Source organism: Perkinsus marinus (genome assembly GCF_000006405.1).
Source record: "Perkinsus marinus ATCC 50983 genomic scaffold scf_1104296932410, whole genome shotgun sequence".
Lineage (NCBI taxonomy): Eukaryota > Perkinsozoa > Perkinsida > Perkinsidae > Perkinsus > Perkinsus marinus.
This window is the reverse complement of record NW_003215453.1, coordinates 529,075-549,890: the sequence shown is the minus strand read 5'-3', so window position 1 is coordinate 549,890 and position 20,816 is coordinate 529,075. Positions and strand designations below refer to the sequence as shown.

The window sequence follows — 20,816 nt, the reverse complement described above, 5'->3', positions numbered from 1 at the left end:
AAATAGATCTCTGAATGGTATAGTCCATAGCGGGGGGCATAGCGGCCCCTCCCCTATTCGGCCGCCCTAAATAGATCTCTGAATGGTATAGTCCATAGCGGGGGGCATAGCGGCCCCTCCCCTATTCGGCCGCCCTAAATAGATCTCTGAATGGTATAGTCCATAGCGGGGGGCATAGCGGCCCCTCCCCTATTCGGCCGCCCTAAATAGATCTCTGAATGGTATAGTCCATAGCGGGGGGCATAGCGGCCCCTCCCCTATTCGGCCGCCCTAAATAGATCTCTGAATGGTATAGTCCATAGCGGGGGGCATAGCGGCCCCTCCCCTATTCGGCCGCCCTAAATAGATCTCTGAATGGTATAGTCCATAGCGGGGGGCATAGCGGCCCCTCCCCTATTCGGCCGCCCTAAATAGATCTCTGAATGGTATAGTCCATAGCGGGGGGCATAGCGGCCCCTCCCCTATTCGGCCGCCCTAAATAGATCTCTCAATGGTATAGTCCGTAGCGAGGGGCATAGCGGCCCCTCCCCTATTCGGCCGCCCTAAATAGATCTCTGAATGGTATAGTCCGTAGCGGGGGCCATAGCGGCCCCTCCCCTATTCGGCCGCCCTAAATAGATCTCTGAATGGTATAGTCCGTAGCGGGGGCCATAGCGGCCCCTCCCCTATTCGGCCGCCCTAAATAGATCTCTCAATGGTATAGTCCATAGCGGGGGGCATAGCGGCCCCTCCTATCCGGAAGTGAACCCACTATTGATAATGGTTTGCCAAAACAACAAAGGATCGCCAGGTGGCCGCCGCCAATATCATTCGTAAAATGAGACGTTGTGCCAGTAATTGAGTCAATCAATAATCAGACCTCGAACTGCTGAACCCAATTACCAGTAAGTGGTAACCGGAATTATACACGTAGTCTGACATGGTAGACTAAACGAGTCACAATTGCAACAACGTTCATTATCAACAGCCTTAACCAGTCAAACAAATAAACAGGGCCCGCGCAGAGAGACGGGCGGAACGATGGTACGTAGTATATTAGCTATACTACAGTGCGAAGGTTAAGGAGTTCCACCATCAGCCACGATGCCGCTGGAAGACTCTCTCTTGGAGCTATAGTGTTATTCGCTCTGGTTTGCCGAAAAGTCGATGGAAAAACGCCTTAGCGTGGATTCGAACCCGGGACCATCGATGACGAAGAGGAATTTCGTGGCGCGCGAGAATTTCCCGAAGACGACGACGCCGGCACAGCACGCCAGCGTCACACAGTCTAACCCCTATCAAAGCTTGTATAACAATCACGCTTGGACTAGTGTAGAGGATTCCATTCAATGCTTTCCATTTGCCTTGTCAATATCTTGTAGTTTGAAAGCTCCCATCACTCCGCATGCTCTTTCAAAACAACTTGTCAACGACTTGCACGTGAACTAAAACGTTCATAAAATCTAAAGCGTGCTTGTAGTTATTTTCTTCAGGACCGATGAAGACTGAATTATGCATCACTGGAATTTTCTCTTGTTGATTTCATTGAGATTAGTCCTTGTTTATTACCCTTGTAAATCGTGTCTAATAAGCCCACCATCGATCTACCTGAAGGAGTCGCCGCCACTTCAACAGAAGATGACAGTTGCTCGTTGTCGGCGTCCCCAACGTCGTCAATGGAGATAGCAGACACGCCTGAGAGTTATAAAGGGAGTGGTAGTAGTAAAGGGAGGGATGTATGTATTTGTAGTTTATATAATTGTGTCGGCGAACTAGATGCGGCATTGGAGTTCATATTTGGACCTGCTTTGTGTCTTACCACGGAGGAGTTAAGATATTCGTTTGTATATATTTGGACCTGTTTCGTATCTTACCACGGAGGAGTTAAGATATTCGCTTGTACATATTTAGACCTGTTTTGTATCTTACCACGGAGGAGTTTAGATATTCGTTTGTATATATTTGGACCTGTTTTGTATCTTACCATGGAGGAGTTAAGATATTCGCTTGTACATATTTAGACCTGTTTTGTATCTTAGCACGGAGGAGTTTAGATATTCGTTTGTATATATTTGGACCAGTTTCGTATCTTACCACGGAGGAGTTAAGATATTCGCTTGTACATATTTAGACCTGTTTTGTATCTTAGCACGGAGGAGTTTAGATATTCGTTTGTACATATTTGGACCTGTTTTGTATCTTCCCAAGGGGACCTTGAGATCTTCAGGTGTAACTAGAGGAGTACCGCCACAATCTCGTCCGCCACTTCCTCGTACGATGCATAACGCGTCACCACCCTCAATACGGCACAGACGCACGACGTCCAGCGGAGTTCTCAGGAGAGTATCTTATAAAAAGGGAGGGAACGATGATGAGAATGAACAGGAAATTTCAAAGGTCTATGATATACCACTATCGAATAAGGGTGATAATCGAACGGGGTAAAATTGCGACGAAAATAATCTTGCGTTGAAGATTTTCGGATTTTTTGCTGAGAAAAAACAAGTGTTCTCGTAAAGTGTGTCAAATTGTCGTAGATTTCTGGGTAAATGATGAATATGTGGTTGATTAAAATTTGCTGAGAAGTTTATTTTTTTGAAGGGTTGCTGAAATGAAGGATGGTGATTTTCATCGCATGTTATGGAGTTTACAGTATTGAGCAAAATTGGATCGTTTGAACGCACGTGGAAGATTATTTTTATCATTTATGTTATCGCGAGTAATGGTATGGAGTAAGCATCAGTGATGATCTTTGGTGTCTATCATTTGTGTTGATCTATATTGACGATTTGAATTTCGTGGCGCGCGGTCATTGGGGAAAAATGTAAAGTTTTCGTTGAGCGTAGGTGCATCTGAAGCAGTTGATCGATTTGGGATACCTTTCGCTGAGCATCATCTCAAGGGTCAAGGAAATGTTGGACATTTGGGATTTCAGACCGGTAGTAGTAGTTTTTTGAGAAAATTTTTCACTTCGATTGTGGAAAAAATTGGAAAATTTTCGCCCTCAGAATGCAATTTTACCTGATGATTTGAAAATGAGGGTGAAGAAGTGGTTTCCGCGGTTTTCATGGTTATTTGCGATGCGAAATGTAAATTATATCTTCGCCGGCATTTTTTATGTGGCGAGTGAAACTCGGTTGCCTTGTGAAGGAAGCGGAAGGTTTTGAATTTGTTTTTAAAGGAAGTTTTTGGGTGAATTTTGGGCTTTTTGGTGGAGTTAGTTGTTGGCAGAAAATTTGGAAATTTCGTGGAAAATTTTCCGGAATTTTTCCCATTCGTTTTTGCAGGAGTGCCACCGATAGTCGTCCAAAGGAGCAACCGCGCGCGCCCGCCATTACATCCGACCACGTCACGGAAGAGCAGTACTGGGGTATCGGCTAATAATCAGAAAAGGTAGCGTTTTTCGGGGGAAAATTTCGGGAATATTTTTACGAAATTGTGAGGAAAATTTCAGTACCTATTGATAGGTTTATGGTTCGAATATCAGCTGAGGTGGTAGGTTAGTATTGTCAAGGTGTTACTGTAGGCGGATGGCTGAAATTTTGGTAATTTTTCAGAAAAAAAACGGAAATTTTGTACTTTTTGTGGAAAAAAATTTCAATATTCTGCTTTTTTTCTGCTCAGGACTGTTGTGACGTTGACTGATCCCCTTCATGATTTGCGGCAAATTCCGGGTGGAGACGAACAGACGCGAAAAGTGTATGTCGCGAAAGCTGATGAGGTGAATAAATGCACCGAGCGGGGATCGAACCAGGGACCTTTGGGTTAGGAGCGTGATAATCGAGTTGAGGAAGAAAAGAAGGCTGTAGACTCTTTGGACCCCCCGCTGAAGGCCTGGCCGATCACATCGTTTCTGGTTTTCCGTATTCCTGGTGCTGCAATTTACCTCATAATATGTGCAGCTCTAGCGGCTACTATTTACACGTGGTCGTTGGCATGGATTAAATCGGAAGGTGAGCGGAGCGAAGCGTTGATTGTTTGTGTTTTTTGTATTTACGTAGGGGTGAAGGTGGAAATTGTGAAAGTTCTTGAGGCGATAATCGGGAATTTATTGAATTTTCTGGTTTTAGAGGGAAAATTTAGTATTTTTTTTTCTGGAAAATATTGAAATTTTTTGAAAATTTTCTTCCGTTTGTTTCACATTTACTGTTTTTGCATCCGTCCAGATACATTCCCGCTTTTCCAGTGCCCGAGTTCATCTGTGGTTGAACATGATGTTAACGTCGATGGTACATATTGCCAATTGACCTTCTCATTTGATAACATCACTAATTACAGAGCAGCTGCTGTGGGCTTTCAAAGTGAGGAATCTTTCTCAGAGCAGCGCGCACAGCGAAGATTTTTTTTATTTGTTTGTTTTTGAAATTTAGAGGATAATGGAGTTGGCTCGACGTGTTGGATACCATCACGGTATCAATATGAAGATTGTGGACCGGGACATCTTTGCTATGTGAGTATCTTTGCGCACAGCGAAGAAAATATGCGCATGGTCAATTACATGTGTTGGTGGTGATATGAAAATTGTGAGGAATTTTTCGGAAAATTTTATCCGAATTCATATATATAAACTCCTACAATTAGATTTGGAAAGTGAACATATATCCCTCCAACACTGCACAAGATTTTATTTTTGAACTTTGTATGTTGTCTTAGGTGCGATGCAACGCGCCTGTGTCGTGTACGTTGGCTTTGAATGGGCCGTCGGGTCAGCCGTCACCAAAACCGTTTGGTGGCAATTCTTCATGCGCTAAAACGGTGAAGTGGGGAGCGGATGAGAACTATTATATCGTGAGGGGGAGGTCGTGGGTTCGATCCCTGGTGAGGGGATTTTTATTAGGACCGTGGATGTACGCAGACTATTTACCTGCAACAAGATCAGGCTACCACGGTGCCTCAAACGGCTATCGCAGTTCAACCGTAAGCGGGGAAAAATGGAAGAAAATTTCATTTTTTTGGAAATTTTTGGTGAAAATTTCATTTTCCTGTGATTTTTTCCTGCAAAAAAAATAGATTTTTTTCATCCGCTGTAATTTGTTATGATATGTATTCATATTTCATTGAACGATGAAATCGTCACGCGCCACGAAATTGCTCGCCCTCATAGGTACTGCGATCTTGGCAGTACCGTCTCGCCCGCAGACATCATCGGCATCAGAGGAATTTTCTTGGGCGCTCTTGTATTTCTACTTATCTATATTGGTAGTAATGAATTTAGCGCTCGCCCAGATGATCGATTTGCTTTTTAACTGTTCAGTGGCAGTATTGACGATTCGTACAGCGTATAAAAGGGTTATGGAAACTCATGCTGCGGAATTGTCAATATTGGAACCTCACATGAACGATGTTCGAGAGGATATGCATTCTGTGGTGAGTTTGGGTGAAAACACAGTGTTGGAATATATGTTGGGTTCAACTGGGGAAAAATATGCGCAGTGGATTTCTACCTGTTTTATGTGAAGTGGCTTAATACTCCGTGAGAAACGCGATCTTGGCGGAAAAAATATTTCCCACTAGTGTTTTTCATATCACGGTCGTGAAAATCTATTGTCAACTACATGTGTTGGTGATAATATGAAAATTCTGAGGGAATTTTGGGGATTTTTCGGTGGTTTCTGTTTATTTTTACCAGAATTTATATAAAAATCTTCATAAGTAGCTTTGGAAACTCCTGAGCTGAGGAAGCGAACATATATTCCTCCAGCATTAGTTCGTTGTAATTTGAATTAGACGCGCATTAAAGGAAACTTATGAGAATTTCCATAGTGGAGTTTCACTAAACCCGTTTTTTGAAGTGGCGTAATAATCGGTGAAAAACGCGATATTCGCGGTGATATGCAGTAGTTGTGGAATATATTTTTCACTACTTGTGAAACTCCATATTTTTCGAACAGAAGTGGAGTGTTATTCTATTTGGTAGGTCGAGAGGAGATGGTGTGGCTTGCCGGTGTCGGCTGGGCAACCGCATGATTCTTTGGATCATAATGGACCGAAGTTCGAGACGGGGAGTCTATTAGAATTGGTAGTTTAATGGTTAAGGCGGTGGTTTGCGTATCGGATGGGCGGAGGTTCGATTTTAGCATGTGTCATTTTTAGAATACTGCAGCTAAGCCAGGAAAGCCTCCGATGACGTCAGCCGACCACAAGAGAAGGTAATCGAAAGGTCGTGGGTTCGATTCTTGGGGAAGGAGGAATTAACTGTTTTTAGGTTCGCATCTGGAAGTTGGCGATATCGACTTAGGTTGATGGCTGGTTTGAGAGCACGAAAGAAAGCTATGGTGAGGGGAGATGGAATTTCGTGGCGCGCGAAAAAATTAACATCGAATATTCCTAGGTTTTTTTATATAGTGGGTCTATCGATTTGTGTGTGTGTGTGAGTTTAATGTCCAACGATTTGTGAAATTACATCGGAGAAAATATCCCAGTTTTTTAGAACGGTTTAATAGGATTTTTTATCCCACTTTTGTTGCAGGTCGCATCGCGTGTTCGTAACAACACGGCAATAATGGGGATCAGCTATCTCCTGCTGATCGTGTGCATCATGTGTTTGGTGCTTCTGGATCAACCATTGAATTATGTCCAGTAGGTTAAGCGCTTGGTTTGGTATTGGATAGGTCGTGGGTTCGGTTCGGGGAGAGAATATTTTCGATTTTTTTCAGATTTTCCCCACGAGCTTTTCTGGATCCGATCGTCTACCCAGACACGCGTAATTCTAGGCAGGGCTTATATGTTTGGCTCGACGTCCTGGCCTTCAGCGACTATGTCATAGAGTTTATCGTAGGTTTGGCTCATGTGCTAGGGTGGTGAATTTTTGGGTATTTTTTGAATAGGTTTTGAGTCTGGGAATAGCATCATCATTGTTCAAGAAAGGGAAGGAAAAACAGTCTACTGCAAAAAGTAATTTTTTGGAGTTTTTTTTCGGGAAATTTTACTATTTTTTTTCACTGCAGGTCCTCGTGAAAGTTCTCACGAGCTCAATACCGCATCTACTGGAGTAACGCTTTCAACGAGAGATGTTGAGGTGAATTTCGTGGCACGTGACGCTGTTCCTTCTCATAATTTCGTGGCGCGTGACGTTTCTTCCCTTCAGCTTGGAATCGAGCCATGTCCCATTAATGAGGAGGAAGGAGTTGAGGCTCGAAGTGACCCTGTATTCCCTGATAGTGTGTGTGCTATAGTTCTGGTGAGATCTTAGCGGAGCGAAGCGATTTTTTTCCTGTCAATTTTTTCTTTTCAGTTGCCGGGAAATGGCGCTTGTACGTGGGATGTGGACGGCAGGAGAAATCTGGTCCGGTGCTTATCGCGTCTTCTGGAAATCGGCTTACCCGCGCGGCAAATATTTGTGGTGGATTGTGGGTCTGCGTTGACTCCTGTGGATGATACGTGGAGAGTGGTAAGCATGGAAAAAAACGTCACGCGCCACGAAATTATTATGAGGATTTGAGCGAGAATTTCCCACACAGTTTATATATTGTCACCAACATGTGTAGTTGATGATGTGCATATTTTATCGCACACGAATTGGTGTAGTAGTATATTTAAAACTGTCACGCGCCACGAAATTGTTATGACGATTTTTTAGAGTTTTGCTTGAGAATTTTGTCACGCGCCATAGAATTATTATGAAAAAATTTCTCGCTGAAATTCTAGGAGTAGTTTTCTGCACATTTGGCGCGGAAAACTCTCGTTTTTTCGGGGTTATTCGTAAATATTTTCCCGCGCGCCACGAAATTATTCAGATTCACACCGTGGTTTCGCCTGATATAAACTACAGCTACTTACCTGAGAATAATAGAATTCTTGGAGCTTACTGGGCCAATAAAATTTGGATACCATATGCTGGGAAAAAGACGACAATGGGAAGTGGCGGTGGTGGTGAGTTGAAGTAAGGAGGTCCCGGGTTCGATCCTTGGTGGGGGCATTTTTATTTAATTTTTTTTGTCAGGTCTGGTAACTCTGGTGTATTTGAGCCGAAGTCGAATGGCGGTAAGCGAAAAATGCGGGGAATTTTGTTATTGTTTGAGTTTTTTCGGGAGATTTCTCGAATTTAGGCGGATTTTTTCGCTATTTTCAGGTATAAATTCCACATTTCGCTACGCCCTGATGATCGATGATATCGAGACGGTTCTTCCCAGCACTTTCGACTTACATTCATTAAATCTTGAGTAAGAAAATTTGCCGGAAAAAATAGCCGAAATTTTTCCATTTTTCCAGAGAAACGAGACCGGCAGCAGTGCATTTTCCTGTTACCATCGATCCGAGAAATGTAAGAAAAAGGCGGAGCGAAGTTTTATAATTTTCGTAAAATTTTATTTTTTTTCTCAGAGACCGTCACAAGATTTGGCGAAGTTCGCGGATATGCAGTTATTATACCAGTTGACTTTGATACGATTTCAATCGCAATTTTTCGGGGCGGTTTTGTCTACACAGAGAGGAGTCAGTTTATGGCATAGAGGAACATTGGATAAGGTGGGTTGGAAAATTTACGGAAAAATTTCTGAAATGTACGGAAAATTACGGAAAAAGTACGGAAAAATTATGGAAAAATTACGGAAAATTAGAGAAAAGTGAAGAAAAATTTTCCGAAAATTACGGAAAAATTACGGGAAATTTAGAGAAAAGTGAAGAAATATTTTCGGAAAATTTGGGCGAGAATTTACGGCAACTATACAGGATAGCATGTAGTAGTCCTTGAGGAGTTCGTTTATGGTTTTTAAGGCGTGAATTTTTAATCAAGGAAATTTACATCGATTTCGTAATTTTAACTGCGCTACAAAATAACCTAATTTCGTAATTTTCTGATACCGTCACTGCGCCACGAAATTATTTTTGAGTTTTAGGTTTTGTATGAACACGGGACGGAGCCGTTCAGTGTGAGTAACTTATATGCTGGGCTGTTGATGTTACGGCAACGTGATGAGGATACAATTGAATTGGCTGAGGAACTGGCGCCGCAGACTTTTGGAAAATCACCATATGTGGGTTCTGGGAATCGAACCTGTGCGGGAAAGGGATATGCGGGTTTGGATGAATTCAGAGTAGTGGTATATAGGGTAGTATTTACCGGAATTTTATGAATATTTTCGCGAAATTTATAGAATTTTTTTCAAAATTTTCTTGAAATTTTGTTATTTTTACGTAGTTGACCATATATGTAGTTTGATTATATTTTGTCGGTTTCAGGTTGACGTCGGATTTCGGCCGAGGAATCTTCTGGAGTGCGTGGCACAGGAGACAGAGAGTGCAGCGCCAGCAAGATTTATGATGCTGTAAGTCGCCATAATTTGTCGAATGTGCTACGTAGTCGAAAATTTTGCGATATTTTGGAGGAAAATATTGTTACTGTTATGCCATAATATGGCTAATTTTACTTTATTCGAATTCTTTGTGGTATTCGTGGGGAAAATTCTGATGAAATTTTACCACAATTTTTGGAACTCGTTTTGTTCGGGTAGATTTTTTCGTGAAAGTTTTCCATAATTTGTCTAATTTCAGTCTATTCGAATTTTTCTCAGATATCTTCGTGAGCTGCTTTGGGTACCATCCCTCACTCACTTCCGATCGGTTATCATGAAACCGTATCTTTTCTTCATTCCGATTCTGTCGGGTATCTTGGATTTCTTGCGCCCTCTGGTAGGTCCTGGGTTCGATCCCTGGCTGGGGTATTTTTACCGAATATTTTATTGAAATAATTATGGTTTGTAAATTATTCTAGTAGTGAAAATGTATTGTTTTCCAATTTTTTTCTGATTTTTTTTGGTGTTTCAATGCCTATTTTTCATGGAAAGGGAAAAAGTCAGGGGGAATTTTATTTCGAATAGTCTCTAAATTTAAATTGAGCAGAATAGATGGGTGGTAAGGCGCAGGTTCGATCCCCGGTAGCGGCATTTTTCTCCAGATTCTTTGTACATTGGTATTCCGCGATCCATTGGCTCTATTGGTGATGATTATTGTGTTGGTCATTCTGACGTGGCTTTCAGCTGCTTTGATTCTGGCATCAGATAGGAGGGGGTAAGATATCGGGCGAGCGAGATTGGCTTTCGAATTGATGCTGATTTGAAAGATTGTGGCAGTTGAGATTTTTCAGGTTATCGAGGATACGCCGGCCGGGTACATCATATGGCATTCGGGGATTTTTATTGCATCCCGTTTTTCAAATGATTAACTCGTTCACGAGAATTGCGGGGGTAATACTGCGGCTTGTGGGAGTCTGTTGTCGGTGTTTGTTGGGTTACCTCGGCTGAGCTCGAAAGTTGCCTATCGGAGTTTGGGTAGAAGTGTAGAGAAAACAATGAAAATTTTGGTCGTTATTTGTTTAGTGTCACCAATAGTTGAGATCATGTACATATTTTCTCACACTGAAAAATGTGAATTTTTAGATAGTAATTTCCGCAAGAATTGGGGTAGGAGCATAAAAAAATTTATGAAAATTTACGAAAATTGTGCCATTTTTGGTTGAGGAAAAAATTTAAAAATGCATATTCTGGGAAACGAACCAAGGACCTTTTGATTACCCTCAGCATTTCGTACTGTTGTTTGGGTCGAACTGGCAAGAGCGTGCCTTGACTGGTGATGAGAACTCCCTGCGAGTGGGTCTACGAGTTGACGATATTCGTGACATACCGCCGTGCCCACCAAGTACAGAAGTTGACTGGTTTTCGGTAATATTGGGAGAAATGACGGGTGTGGGAATGGAGCCGGGGACCTTTTGGTGATGAAAAATTTGGAGGGCACGTGAAATCATGTGAGGGAAAAAATGATTATTTTGATTTGTTTTTGGAAAATTACCGCGCGCCACGAAATTATTCCGAAGGTTTGATGGATTTTTGCGTTTTTTGCCGATTTTTCCGTCAGGTTTGGAAAGGTGCGGGTCCTCATGGAAATAGCGGGGATCATCACCATGCAGAGCGACAGCTTTCAGAGGAGTAGGGATGGAAAAATCTTCGCTGTGCGCATATCTTTGCGGTTAGTCTATGTTGATAATACTAATATTATTGGTAATATTTGTTGAATTTACTTTATTTGCGATTTCTGTGGGAAAACGCATTTCGGGAGTTGCCGAAGACGATTGGTCGATTGAGAGGAAAAGGTGTTTCGTTGGAGTGAGGAATTCATGGGAGCGGAGCGAAGCGTTTTTTGTTTTGTTTTTTAGGTTTTTTGGATGGTGGTGGGGATATGGTTTTTGGGAGAATTTGAAATATTTTTCGGAATTTCTCATCGAGGGGATTTTTTCCTGAAATTTTGCGATTTTTTCAGGAAAATTTCATGATTATTGTCATCATGAGGATGATGGGAGTTGTATGTATTACGGTCAGTAGAAAGTAAATTGTAGTTTGGCATTTTTGGTGGTGGTGTTGTAAATTTCGCATTTCCTCCACCGTTTCGAGAAGAAATTTTGAGGGAAAAATTTCGTGGGTATAGGAAGTTATAACCTAATATTTTCCCTGGCCGCGTATGGTTAGGAACAAATTCTTCAATCAGTTTCCCCTAGGGAAATGTCAGCATTATATTAGGAGCATTTTTCGTTAATGTTATGAAATCGTGGGGAGGTTATTTCTCAAAGGTAAATGGGTGATGATGATTTTCACAGAGTTTCGCTTTTGTATTGGCATAGGATGGAACCTGGGTCTTCCGATGGACGGCGTGGCGGCTTAACCGACGGAGAAATATCGACTCCGCATCACATTGGAGCGCATCGGACACGAGTTGTTCATACGCCTACGGGTCACTCCCCAGTGGTGGATCCACGTAGTAGGGTGGTTTCTAGTGGATATGGGAATATATGAGCTCTGAATATTTCTTTCCTGATTAGATATAAATTCGGAAAAGAATTTTTCCTAGAAATTTTCATGTTATTGGAATATATGTTCGCTTCCCTCAGCTGAGCTCAGAAGTAGTCGGTTAAAGGAGTTTATATATGAACTAGGGCAGAGGCGTACAAAAAGCAACCATAATTTTCCCAAAAATTTCCGTAAATTTCACCAACACCTGTGTGGGATTAGCGCGAGCCCCTTGTTGACTCGGGAGTGCCATTTGGACTCAAAGACGAACTATCTAGTCCCACGATCTCTTATATAAACTTAACCCTCTCCCTAAGGACTTGAATCGTCGTAAAAAGAGGCCATCCGGCCATAGCGAGATCGATCTGATGAGCATGTGCACGCGTGCACAAGCACGCATGCGCAACGAAAAGGGAGCCGCTATACAATAGAGCTGGCGTAGTCTGCTGTAATCTACCATCCTTTACTCTACAACCTGTAGTTGATAATATGTATATTTCCTTGCATTGGTAGGGGTACCTCCTCCAGTTGTGCAGAGGAGTCCTCGAAGTAGGCCGCCGTTGCACCCCAGCACACCACGTAGGAGTAGACCGGGGATGCTGGGTAGCAGCCCTAGAAGGTAATAGGAAAGGGGGCTTGAAGCGAGAGTTTTCGGTAGAAATTTTTCAGAAAATTTAGGAAAAATCACGGAAAATTCGAAAGGAATATTTGAAATGTTGAGCAGTTTTTTATTTTTTCCGCATCGCAAGTTTTTGCTTGATTTTGCCGAAGCGCTCGGTTAGACATTTTTTGGACATTTCTGAAAATTTCGGAAAATGTTGGGAAAAAATTCGTTGAGATTCGAAAGAAATTTTAGACGGAAAATAATAATTGAATATTTTTTCGTGTCGTAAATTCCAGCTTGATTTTACCAAAGGATTTGCCACTGGTGGTGTTGGAGAAGCAGTGGTGGAGTGGTATGTATTTTAGTTGGGCGCAAAGTGGTGGAGAGGCGAGGTCGCAGTTGCCGTCGAGCACAGCTAGTAGCAGTGAGAGAGGTCAGCAAATGGTTGATGAAGAGAAGGGGAAGGAAGCGGTTGAGGTGGTTGAGGACGCGGCGGCGGGTGGTGTGGTGGAGGCTAATACGGGTAGTATTGGTGTAGTGGATAGGGCGACGGGTTGGTGTGGGAGAGGTCGGAGGTTCTATTCGAGGGTGTGGTGATAATTATCATAGCATTTTTATGATGTCACTGATTGCTAGTTGATCACCTTTGTTGTGATAAATATGAGTTTCGCGCGCCACAAAATTATGTATTATGAATTTTGTGGATTTTTGTTGTATATTTTTACGGGAATTAACAACTATTCGACCGTAGTGATATTCACCGTGAGAAAAGTGATATGGGGAAAATTGATGATTTCGGAAAGCTCATAATGTTGATGGCAGGTGGCGAGAATGGTGCCTCGGACGAGTCTTTCTACGATGGAGAGTATCTGGGTGCGGGGCCGATCGAGCAGGGAGGCAATCAGCCGCCGAGGTTCAGAGCTGATACTTTCAAATCAGATGGAGGTAATTTTGTGGCGCAGTGACAGTGAATTTTAAGGGAATTTTGTTTTACTATAGGAGAGTCTGATTTCAATTCGGATGCGGAGGGGAGTATAGCGGGTGATGGGGAGATTGGTGGAAGAGGGCGGCTGGTTGGCAAGGGTGGAGTGCCGGTTTCAACGGATAGGAGCTTTGGTGCTATTCTCAAGCAGGAGCGACAGTGAGATGGGGGAGAATAGTTGTGGTTGGTGTGGTTGCATTAGTGATGGTGGACGTTTGAATACGACTTGGGGAGATCAATGAGAATCTGCCAAAATTTCCTCTCAGAATTTTCATATTTTATTCTCCTCAGTGGTGATGGTCACCACTGGTTGAGGGCGATATATGTTCGCTTTCCTTAGCTGAGCTCAGGAGTTTCTTCAAAAATTTTCCGGAAACCAGCAAAAGCTTCCCAGAATTTCCTAGAAGTTTTTAAACTGTCACCGACACGTAGTTGGCAATATGTATATTTTCCCACGCTGTGTGTTGAAGATTATTATTATCGTTAGGTACCTGAGAGCTCGTACGCCTCCGCCTTTCCTTTCCCCCTTGCCTGAGATTGTCCGCGTGTTGGGTGCGATAATTGCATTAGTGCTCGCGGTGGGGGTGGCGGTTACTATAATGGTTGGCTCGTTCGGCTGGGTGACGGCATTGAACTGCCCCTTTCCGGTAAGTACGTGGATGAGATTAGAAAAATTATCAGATTTTTTGGAAAATGAAATGACAATTTGGGGGACTAGGGGGCTCTGAGTGCATCGGTTGGACTCACCTAAGTTGGTGAGGTAGGGTAGAAAAAGCAACTACGTCGGTGTATGCCAAACGTTGACGACACAACCCATCTATCTTGGTGGGAGAATTTTCGTTTGATCGGTGACTCCTTGAGCGATCAACTAAGAAGCAGTTGAGGCCCTTCCGGAGGTCTTGTTGTTTTAGGCGGTGCCGTTTGCAGCAACGGAGAATATTGATGGGTTGTATTGTCGTGTTAGAGTGTCGTATGCAAGTAGCATACAGTTGCAGCAGGATTGGTCGAGGATTTATGCTCCTTTCACAGCTAGTGTTGAAGATTCAAGTGGAAGTTTGGGCTGTAGGTTAGGGTGGTGGGTTGGTATTCGGGAGGTCACGGGTTCAATTTTTGGTGGACATCATTTTTGTACGAAGCTGCTTCTCTTCTTTTGCAATTTACATGGTGTGGAATTTTCGAGGCGTGTCCATTTTAGGGTGTAGTATTTCCTATTGCAGGTCGCCAGGAAGGCAGCAACGAGGTGAATTGTCTCTCAACACTTCCTTGTGATTTCACCGTCCAACTCTCGGGAGGCAGCAGTTGCCCGTCTGACGCTATTTTATGGACTCAGGGAGGGTGGGGAAAATCTATTGCGCATGCGTGCAGATTATCCATACCACTTCTTCTTTTTTTTCAGAACTAACGATGTCATATTGCCGTTTGATGGGTCCTGTCGGTACCTCCTAGCTCTTGACCTACAGCAGAGTTTCGTGTCTGGTGCTGGGATAAGCGTGGAGCCGTTCTGTACGACTGATGGAGAAGTCCCACCGGGAAAGGTGAGGAAAGTTTTTTTGCGGGGGTTCTTTTCTGCTGGAAGCGTGACTTTTCAGGTGATCATTGCTAACGCTCTATTGATACTCTGCGCTGGTTGGATCATCTTCGTCGTCATTGGCGAGATTCGCTTCTACGTAGGTCTCTGAGAAGCGGGATATTTTCACGCACGTTTTTTTCGGACGTTTTTACCCATTAGGTAAATCGTCAGAAGAGAGCTCGTATGGAAAAAATCGATCGAGCAGTGATGGAGCGAAAATTGCCTGGGGTAAGGTTCACTGCTGGAGGCTGTTGATGAACGTTTTAATTTTAACTTATATAATGAAGCCATCGCCCATACAGCATCTCCAGATGGGATTAATCGCGCGTGCTTGGTTGAATAGAACTCCTAAACTTTGAAAGTATAACATTGGAGTTTCACCACCCGTTTTATGTGAAGTGGCGTAATACTCTGTGAAAACCCGATATTCGCGGTGACATGCAGTAGTCGTGAAATATATTTTTCACTAGTGTTTTTTCATATCACGGGTGAAATTCCATTGTAACGTAGAGAGCTGATGGAAAGATCATAAGTAGATTGCTGTACTCAGCGTTGGAATATATGTTTGCTTTTTCAGCTGATCTTAGAATCTTTCTCACTAAATCAGTGTTGGAAAATATGTTGAATTTCCTCAACTGACCCCCGAAATCTCCTCACTTATATGGAAGTTTTATGCGGATTCGGATTGAAGTGTACAAAAACCAAGCAGAATTGCCCAAAATTTCCTCAAAATTTTCGTATTGTCACCAACATGTGTGGCCGACCATGTTAATATTTTCCAACACTGCACTAACTATACGAGTTCACATAGGAATTCGGGTGGAAGTGTGTGAAAATGAGGAAAAAATTTTCTCAAAATTTTCATATTGTCACCAACATATGTACTTGACCATATACATATTTTCCCCCCACACTGGTATACTCCTCGTTAAATTTTAAGTTATCAATTTTAATATCAGATTCACGCAGCGTACCGTCGGCGAGTACAGGCCAGCTGGACGGAGCAGGCGAATCGAGAACATAGACGATTGCTTGAGAAGCAAGTGAGTGGCAAAATCTTGCAATCTTGCATTTCCTCAACGCATATTTGTTCATCAGGCTGAAGAACAACACAGCGATACTGATTCTGTGAAATCACCGCAGTCTGTGTTTTCGGTCGACGTGGATTCGCCCTCGGGTTTGCGGAGTAATGTTCACATGGCGTTCGAGCATGGGAATCTGCAGGACCTTGCTGGTGGTTTGGTGAAGACGGTGGACGAGGAAGGTGAGAATATGGACGGGGAAATAGCGTTCCTTAGGCTTTGATAACATTTTAGTAATACTCTATATGCGATGTTCGCGGTGATATGCAGTAGTCGTGGAATATATATATTTCTCGCTAGTGTTTTTTTCATATTCCGGGTAAAATTTCGATGGGGAAAATGGTGTTTCTAGAGTGATGATATCCACATGGAAAAACTGATTGAAGGATGTTCTCCTACCCAAGTGGGAAATTCGAAATTATTTCCCGCCGAGAACACTATAGGTTACTATCAGGTAATCCGATCCATCCCTATGCTCGCTTCCAAAGCAAGGAGTGGCGAGCTAGAGTGTCGGTGGCGTTGCTGGAGATACAATATCGAGCGAAGACCGCATTGAGGAGAGGTGTATTTTATTGGGCATTAACTCTCATTTTGTGAGTTGGTGGAGCGGTGGTTTGTCTATCGAGAGGTCCCTGGATCGAATCTAGCATCGGTCAGTTTTCCTCAGATCGTGGCTTCTATTGTTTCTCTGTTGCCTTCTGGTTGTCGCGGTCTTTCCTGATCAAGTTTATCAGAATTCTGGAAAGTTGGACCTATGGGATTATATAAGGAACGGAGCTGATGGAGGTATACAACGTATCTTGAGGTTGACTGTGCAAGATACAATTGAGGTCCGCTTGAGGTTCAATGTGCTTAGTGGTAGTAAAGCTCATTGAATCATTAGTTATCATCACGTTTGTAACCTGCGGAGGAGGATTTAGTGACACGATCTGGGAATCAATTAAAATGACAGTCGTGGGACTCGAACCCGGCGGGTTCCCTTTGATTACTATGGTCATACTACACTTGTGCTATTTCAGAATCGGTGCCTGTGGTAGCGGTCATCGACTGGCTTGTTCTTCTCGATGGTCTCATCCTCACTATTCTAGCCTTCTTGCCAGCCCTGCTAAGCTCATGGTGAGGGAAATCTTGCAATCTTGCATTTCCTCAACGCCGCCTTTGTAGTTGGCCACCTCTTCCAGTGTCGAGGAAGGGTCGGGATGGACGTAGTGTTTCTGAGAGCGTAAATGCTGGTGCTGGTGCTGTTGCTGGTGGTGTGCCGATGGGCGTTTTGGGGGAGGGGAATGAGCAGAGTGGCGAATTGGTTACAGACGTTTGTGTGATCGTTGCGATGCGCAGTGGATGCTGTACGGATCCTGTGAAGCGCGGTCGAGTGCGAAAGATACTCAGGAGGTGAGAGAAAATCTTCACTGTGCGCTGAGGGTATCTTGAGGTCCAGAAGAGGGTATCTTTTGTGCATGCGTGCAGATGCACAACATTGCTCCCTCCGAAAGTCCATGGTTGCAGTCCAATATTCGTAGTGGAGGTTGGAGAAGGGTTATCACCTGCAGATGACTGCTGCAAGATGATTCAAGTAAGAATCTTGCAATCTTGGTCAATCTTGCAATTCCTCAACGCTTTAGGACTTCGTCTCTCCAGACGTGAATTACGCCTACCTTCCCGAGGATAATAAAGCTATGGCGATTTACTGGGCGAACAAGTCGTGGATACCCTCGGTTTTGCGGTGGGCGAATCCACAGGAGAATCGAAACTCAGCGTAGAAATCGATCAGGTGATCGATTTGGATGATTGTCTTGTGATTTAGATTCCGATATGCTCTTTTGATAACGGACGCTGATTCTGACGATGATATGATGCTGCCCGTGGCCTTGGACCTCAACACTCAGGTTGGTCCTTTTTGGGGGGGAGTTGAATTTGAGAAGAATTTGAGGGGTTCATGTTAAGGAGTTTCACTCGTGATGTGAAAAACACTAGTGAAAACACGACTACTGCATATACTCGTGAGTACCGCGTTTTTCACAGAGTATTACGCCACTTCACGTAAAGCACTCCAGTGTGGTTAAATATGCACATGGTCAACTACATGTGTCGGTGACAATATAGAAATTCTCGTTGGTTTCTTAACACTGCTATTCTAATTCGTATGGAAACTACTGGAATCAGTGAGGGAACTCCTGAGCTAAGCTGAGGATAGCGAACATTAGTTCAAACATTGATTTTCAAAGGGAATATATTTTTGGATTTGCGGTCGTGTGATGCTCCGCACGAATATAGGATGTTGTGGTATCGGATGGAATCACTGTTGCATGGAGTTGACTACCGAAATGGTCGTTGCTTACACTTGAACATGGACGGAAGAAGAGTGTTCGTTTCTTGAGGAAGTTCGGATGATTAGCGAATAACAAAGAATATTTTATATTGTGGAAGAATTGTTAGACAGCTCGAGAGTAGCTTCCGAATTCCTTTTTTCCTTTTGTGTAGAAGTATCGTCGAGAAGGCACCAAAGTGGTGTGGTATATGCCTACGGTGCGGGGCGTCAGCAACATGCCGTCAGTAACACTACGTGATTATATAGTCAAGCAAAGGGCAATGTAGGTTTGGAGAAAGGTTGTTGCGAAACGCGCGCGCCCGATTGATCGATTTCAGAATGTCTTTTACTCAAGAGAAGCTGGGTGGATCGTGTGTTGTAACTCCGTTGAAGGCAGTGTCTCTGTGGGATCGGGCGGCCCTTCACAAAACCCTCGCAGGATTTGTGGGAGTCAATGTGAGCTGGGATAATTTCGTGGCGCGTGACAGAATTTGATGATGATTACCTCAGGATACCCATTCTCCTGGTTTATTACAGCCATCGTTGATGATGGAGCAGTACTTGAGACATGATTTCGAAACTTGTATGGGAGGCAGTCAGGTGAGCATTACTTCTGGTGTGGTGCTGGTATTCAGCAGGAATCCTTCCACAATCTTATCATTCTATTCAACACGCATAGTTGACAACGTGTTAATTACTTTCTAGTTTCCAAACGGTCATTTTTTATGCGTGGCATTTTTTCAGATTCGTACTGATACCGGGAGTAGCAATTTCGCTTCGGAGTGTGGACGGTGGTATTTTCGGTTGCGTATGTTTGTTGTCGCTTTCGTCCCTACTATTCGGCTGAAGGGTTGCTGTTCTCGAGAGGCTCTCGTTGGTCGAATTTGGTCGTTCATAGCGGACGTTGTTCCAACTATTGTGATAATATTGAGGTGAGGAGGGATCGAGCTTGGTATCTCTCGAATGAGAAACAACTGTTCTTTTTGTTAGGCCATTTTTACTGGTATCTATATTCGTTCGGCAACCGGCTCTTATAGGCGTATATTTCGGGATATACTTCGTTATTTTCCATGGTATTTCGGTGGCCCTGATGGCTATTACACTCCGAAACCGTCGAGATGTCCGTCGCCAATGGAGTAAGAAGCCTCTGCCAGGATTCGAACCTGGGTTGTCGCGCATGCTCGCTCTTGTGCTCAGATTGGTTCACTGCAAGTATCATATTCCCCTTCTATAAAATATACCAATACGTTGTTGATATCTACCCTGCTCTTCTTCATGTGATGTTTTCAGTCAATCGCGTACCAGGCGGACGTCAGAGCACGCGAACGGTAAGTTCAGTGTAGGAATAAATCTTCCGCTTCCTCAATTATAGAAGTTTACATACAAGTAGAAGTCCGCAGAGCGCTACAAAAAATAGTCGAATTTCACGGTAAAATTTCAACCACATTTTCCCTCATTGGGCAAGTTTCGCTCATTGACGGGCAAGGCATTCAACCGTGCGACTGATCGAAACACTAGTATGGGAGAGTTCCTTTTCGTTGTGGTGTCCAGTTGCATACCTACTTTGTATCTTTCCTTAGGGAGCCTCAATGCCACTTCCTCCTGCTAAGGATGTTGACTGGTTCACCGTGTGGAGAGCGAGTTCACATTCTGCATCGAGCTTGCCCAATGCAGATCCCGAACCCAGCAGCGCACAGAGGAGAAAATATAAGAATCGTCGCAAGAACGATCAGTAGATTCAGTCGCTACTACGAGTCTCGTAATCAACGAATTGTGTCTGTTATTCTTGTCTTCATTGTTCTGCTGGAACCGTTGTTGTAGAGCCTTTGATAAAAACAACAACACAAACGTACGTATGAAAGTGAAGATTTTCGCCTGCTTACTTTCTCTATTCTGTGTCTATTATATGACAGTAAGTCGGTCTCAGATGGCAGGCGGCCTGAAGGAATCGGTTTCGAAACACAACAATGTGTTGAGTTTAGGAGTATCCATCGCATCGAACTCTCCTTCTTGGAAAATATCGTTGGTCGAAATTAGTCTTGTGTGTGTGGTGGATTTGAACTTGTGTTTTGGAACTCATGAAATGGATGAACGAATTTGAATTTTTGTTTTCGAGCGATGTACGGAAATCATATTTTAGAATTGGGAAACTCGTCCTATGAAACCAATTTTTTTCTATGTGTTATTACATTTTTGAAATTCGGGATTGAAAATGTCGAGAAGACTATTCGTATTCAGGAGTGGCGTATTCACTACGAAGACGTTATAAAAGGGGTAGAGATGATCGAGCCAATTCAAATGAACTTCTAGTGTGCGTCGATGCGAGTCTAACAAAACTGTATTGTCGGCGTTTGACTCAACACACAGACAAGGTTAGGTCGTTTCGACTTGGTGACATTATGAGTTGAGTTATGAGTGACCACTGTAGTGCATACTGAACATCGGCGCTACGGTGCAATGGGATGTTATTCTATCAATACACAACGCGATTCATTGAAATTGACAGAGAACGCC

The 20,816-nt window shown here is 43.3% G+C and overlaps 1 protein-coding gene across 1 annotated transcript; it reads left to right on the top strand.

The window, feature by feature from the left end:
- Positions 1-2,619: 2,619 nt before the first annotated feature.
- On the top strand, positions 2,620-20,260 carry Pmar_PMAR022353 (hypothetical protein; the record flags this gene model as incomplete). The annotated part of the gene is made up of 56 exons (XM_002785561.1): positions 2,620-2,698; positions 2,826-2,918; positions 3,267-3,372; positions 3,604-3,700; positions 3,749-3,932; positions 4,146-4,280; positions 4,350-4,429; positions 4,633-4,767; positions 4,817-4,896; positions 5,084-5,178; positions 5,234-5,346; positions 5,897-5,998; positions 6,073-6,128; positions 6,185-6,254; positions 6,449-6,558; positions 6,636-6,753; positions 6,807-6,873; positions 6,927-6,997; positions 7,067-7,159; positions 7,716-7,861; positions 7,922-7,962; positions 8,051-8,141; positions 8,191-8,242; positions 8,302-8,445; positions 8,817-8,954; positions 9,160-9,245; positions 9,492-9,609; positions 10,497-10,637; positions 10,831-10,901; positions 11,591-11,724; positions 12,270-12,375; positions 12,726-12,883; positions 13,183-13,305; positions 13,360-13,501; positions 13,830-13,989; positions 14,254-14,404; positions 14,560-14,677; positions 14,739-14,877; positions 14,932-15,009; positions 15,072-15,140; positions 15,872-15,955; positions 16,011-16,176; positions 16,449-16,587; positions 16,662-16,780; positions 17,014-17,110; positions 17,159-17,386; positions 17,462-17,567; positions 17,617-17,750; positions 17,799-17,880; positions 18,476-18,585; positions 18,641-18,758; positions 18,813-18,902; positions 19,047-19,234; positions 19,293-19,438; positions 19,500-19,630; positions 19,883-20,260. 56 exons carry the CDS (start codon positions 2,620-2,622, stop codon positions 20,036-20,038), a joined length of 6,384 nt encoding a protein of 2,127 aa, XP_002785607.1. The 3' UTR covers positions 20,039-20,260.
- Positions 20,261-20,816: the final 556 nt, after the last annotated feature.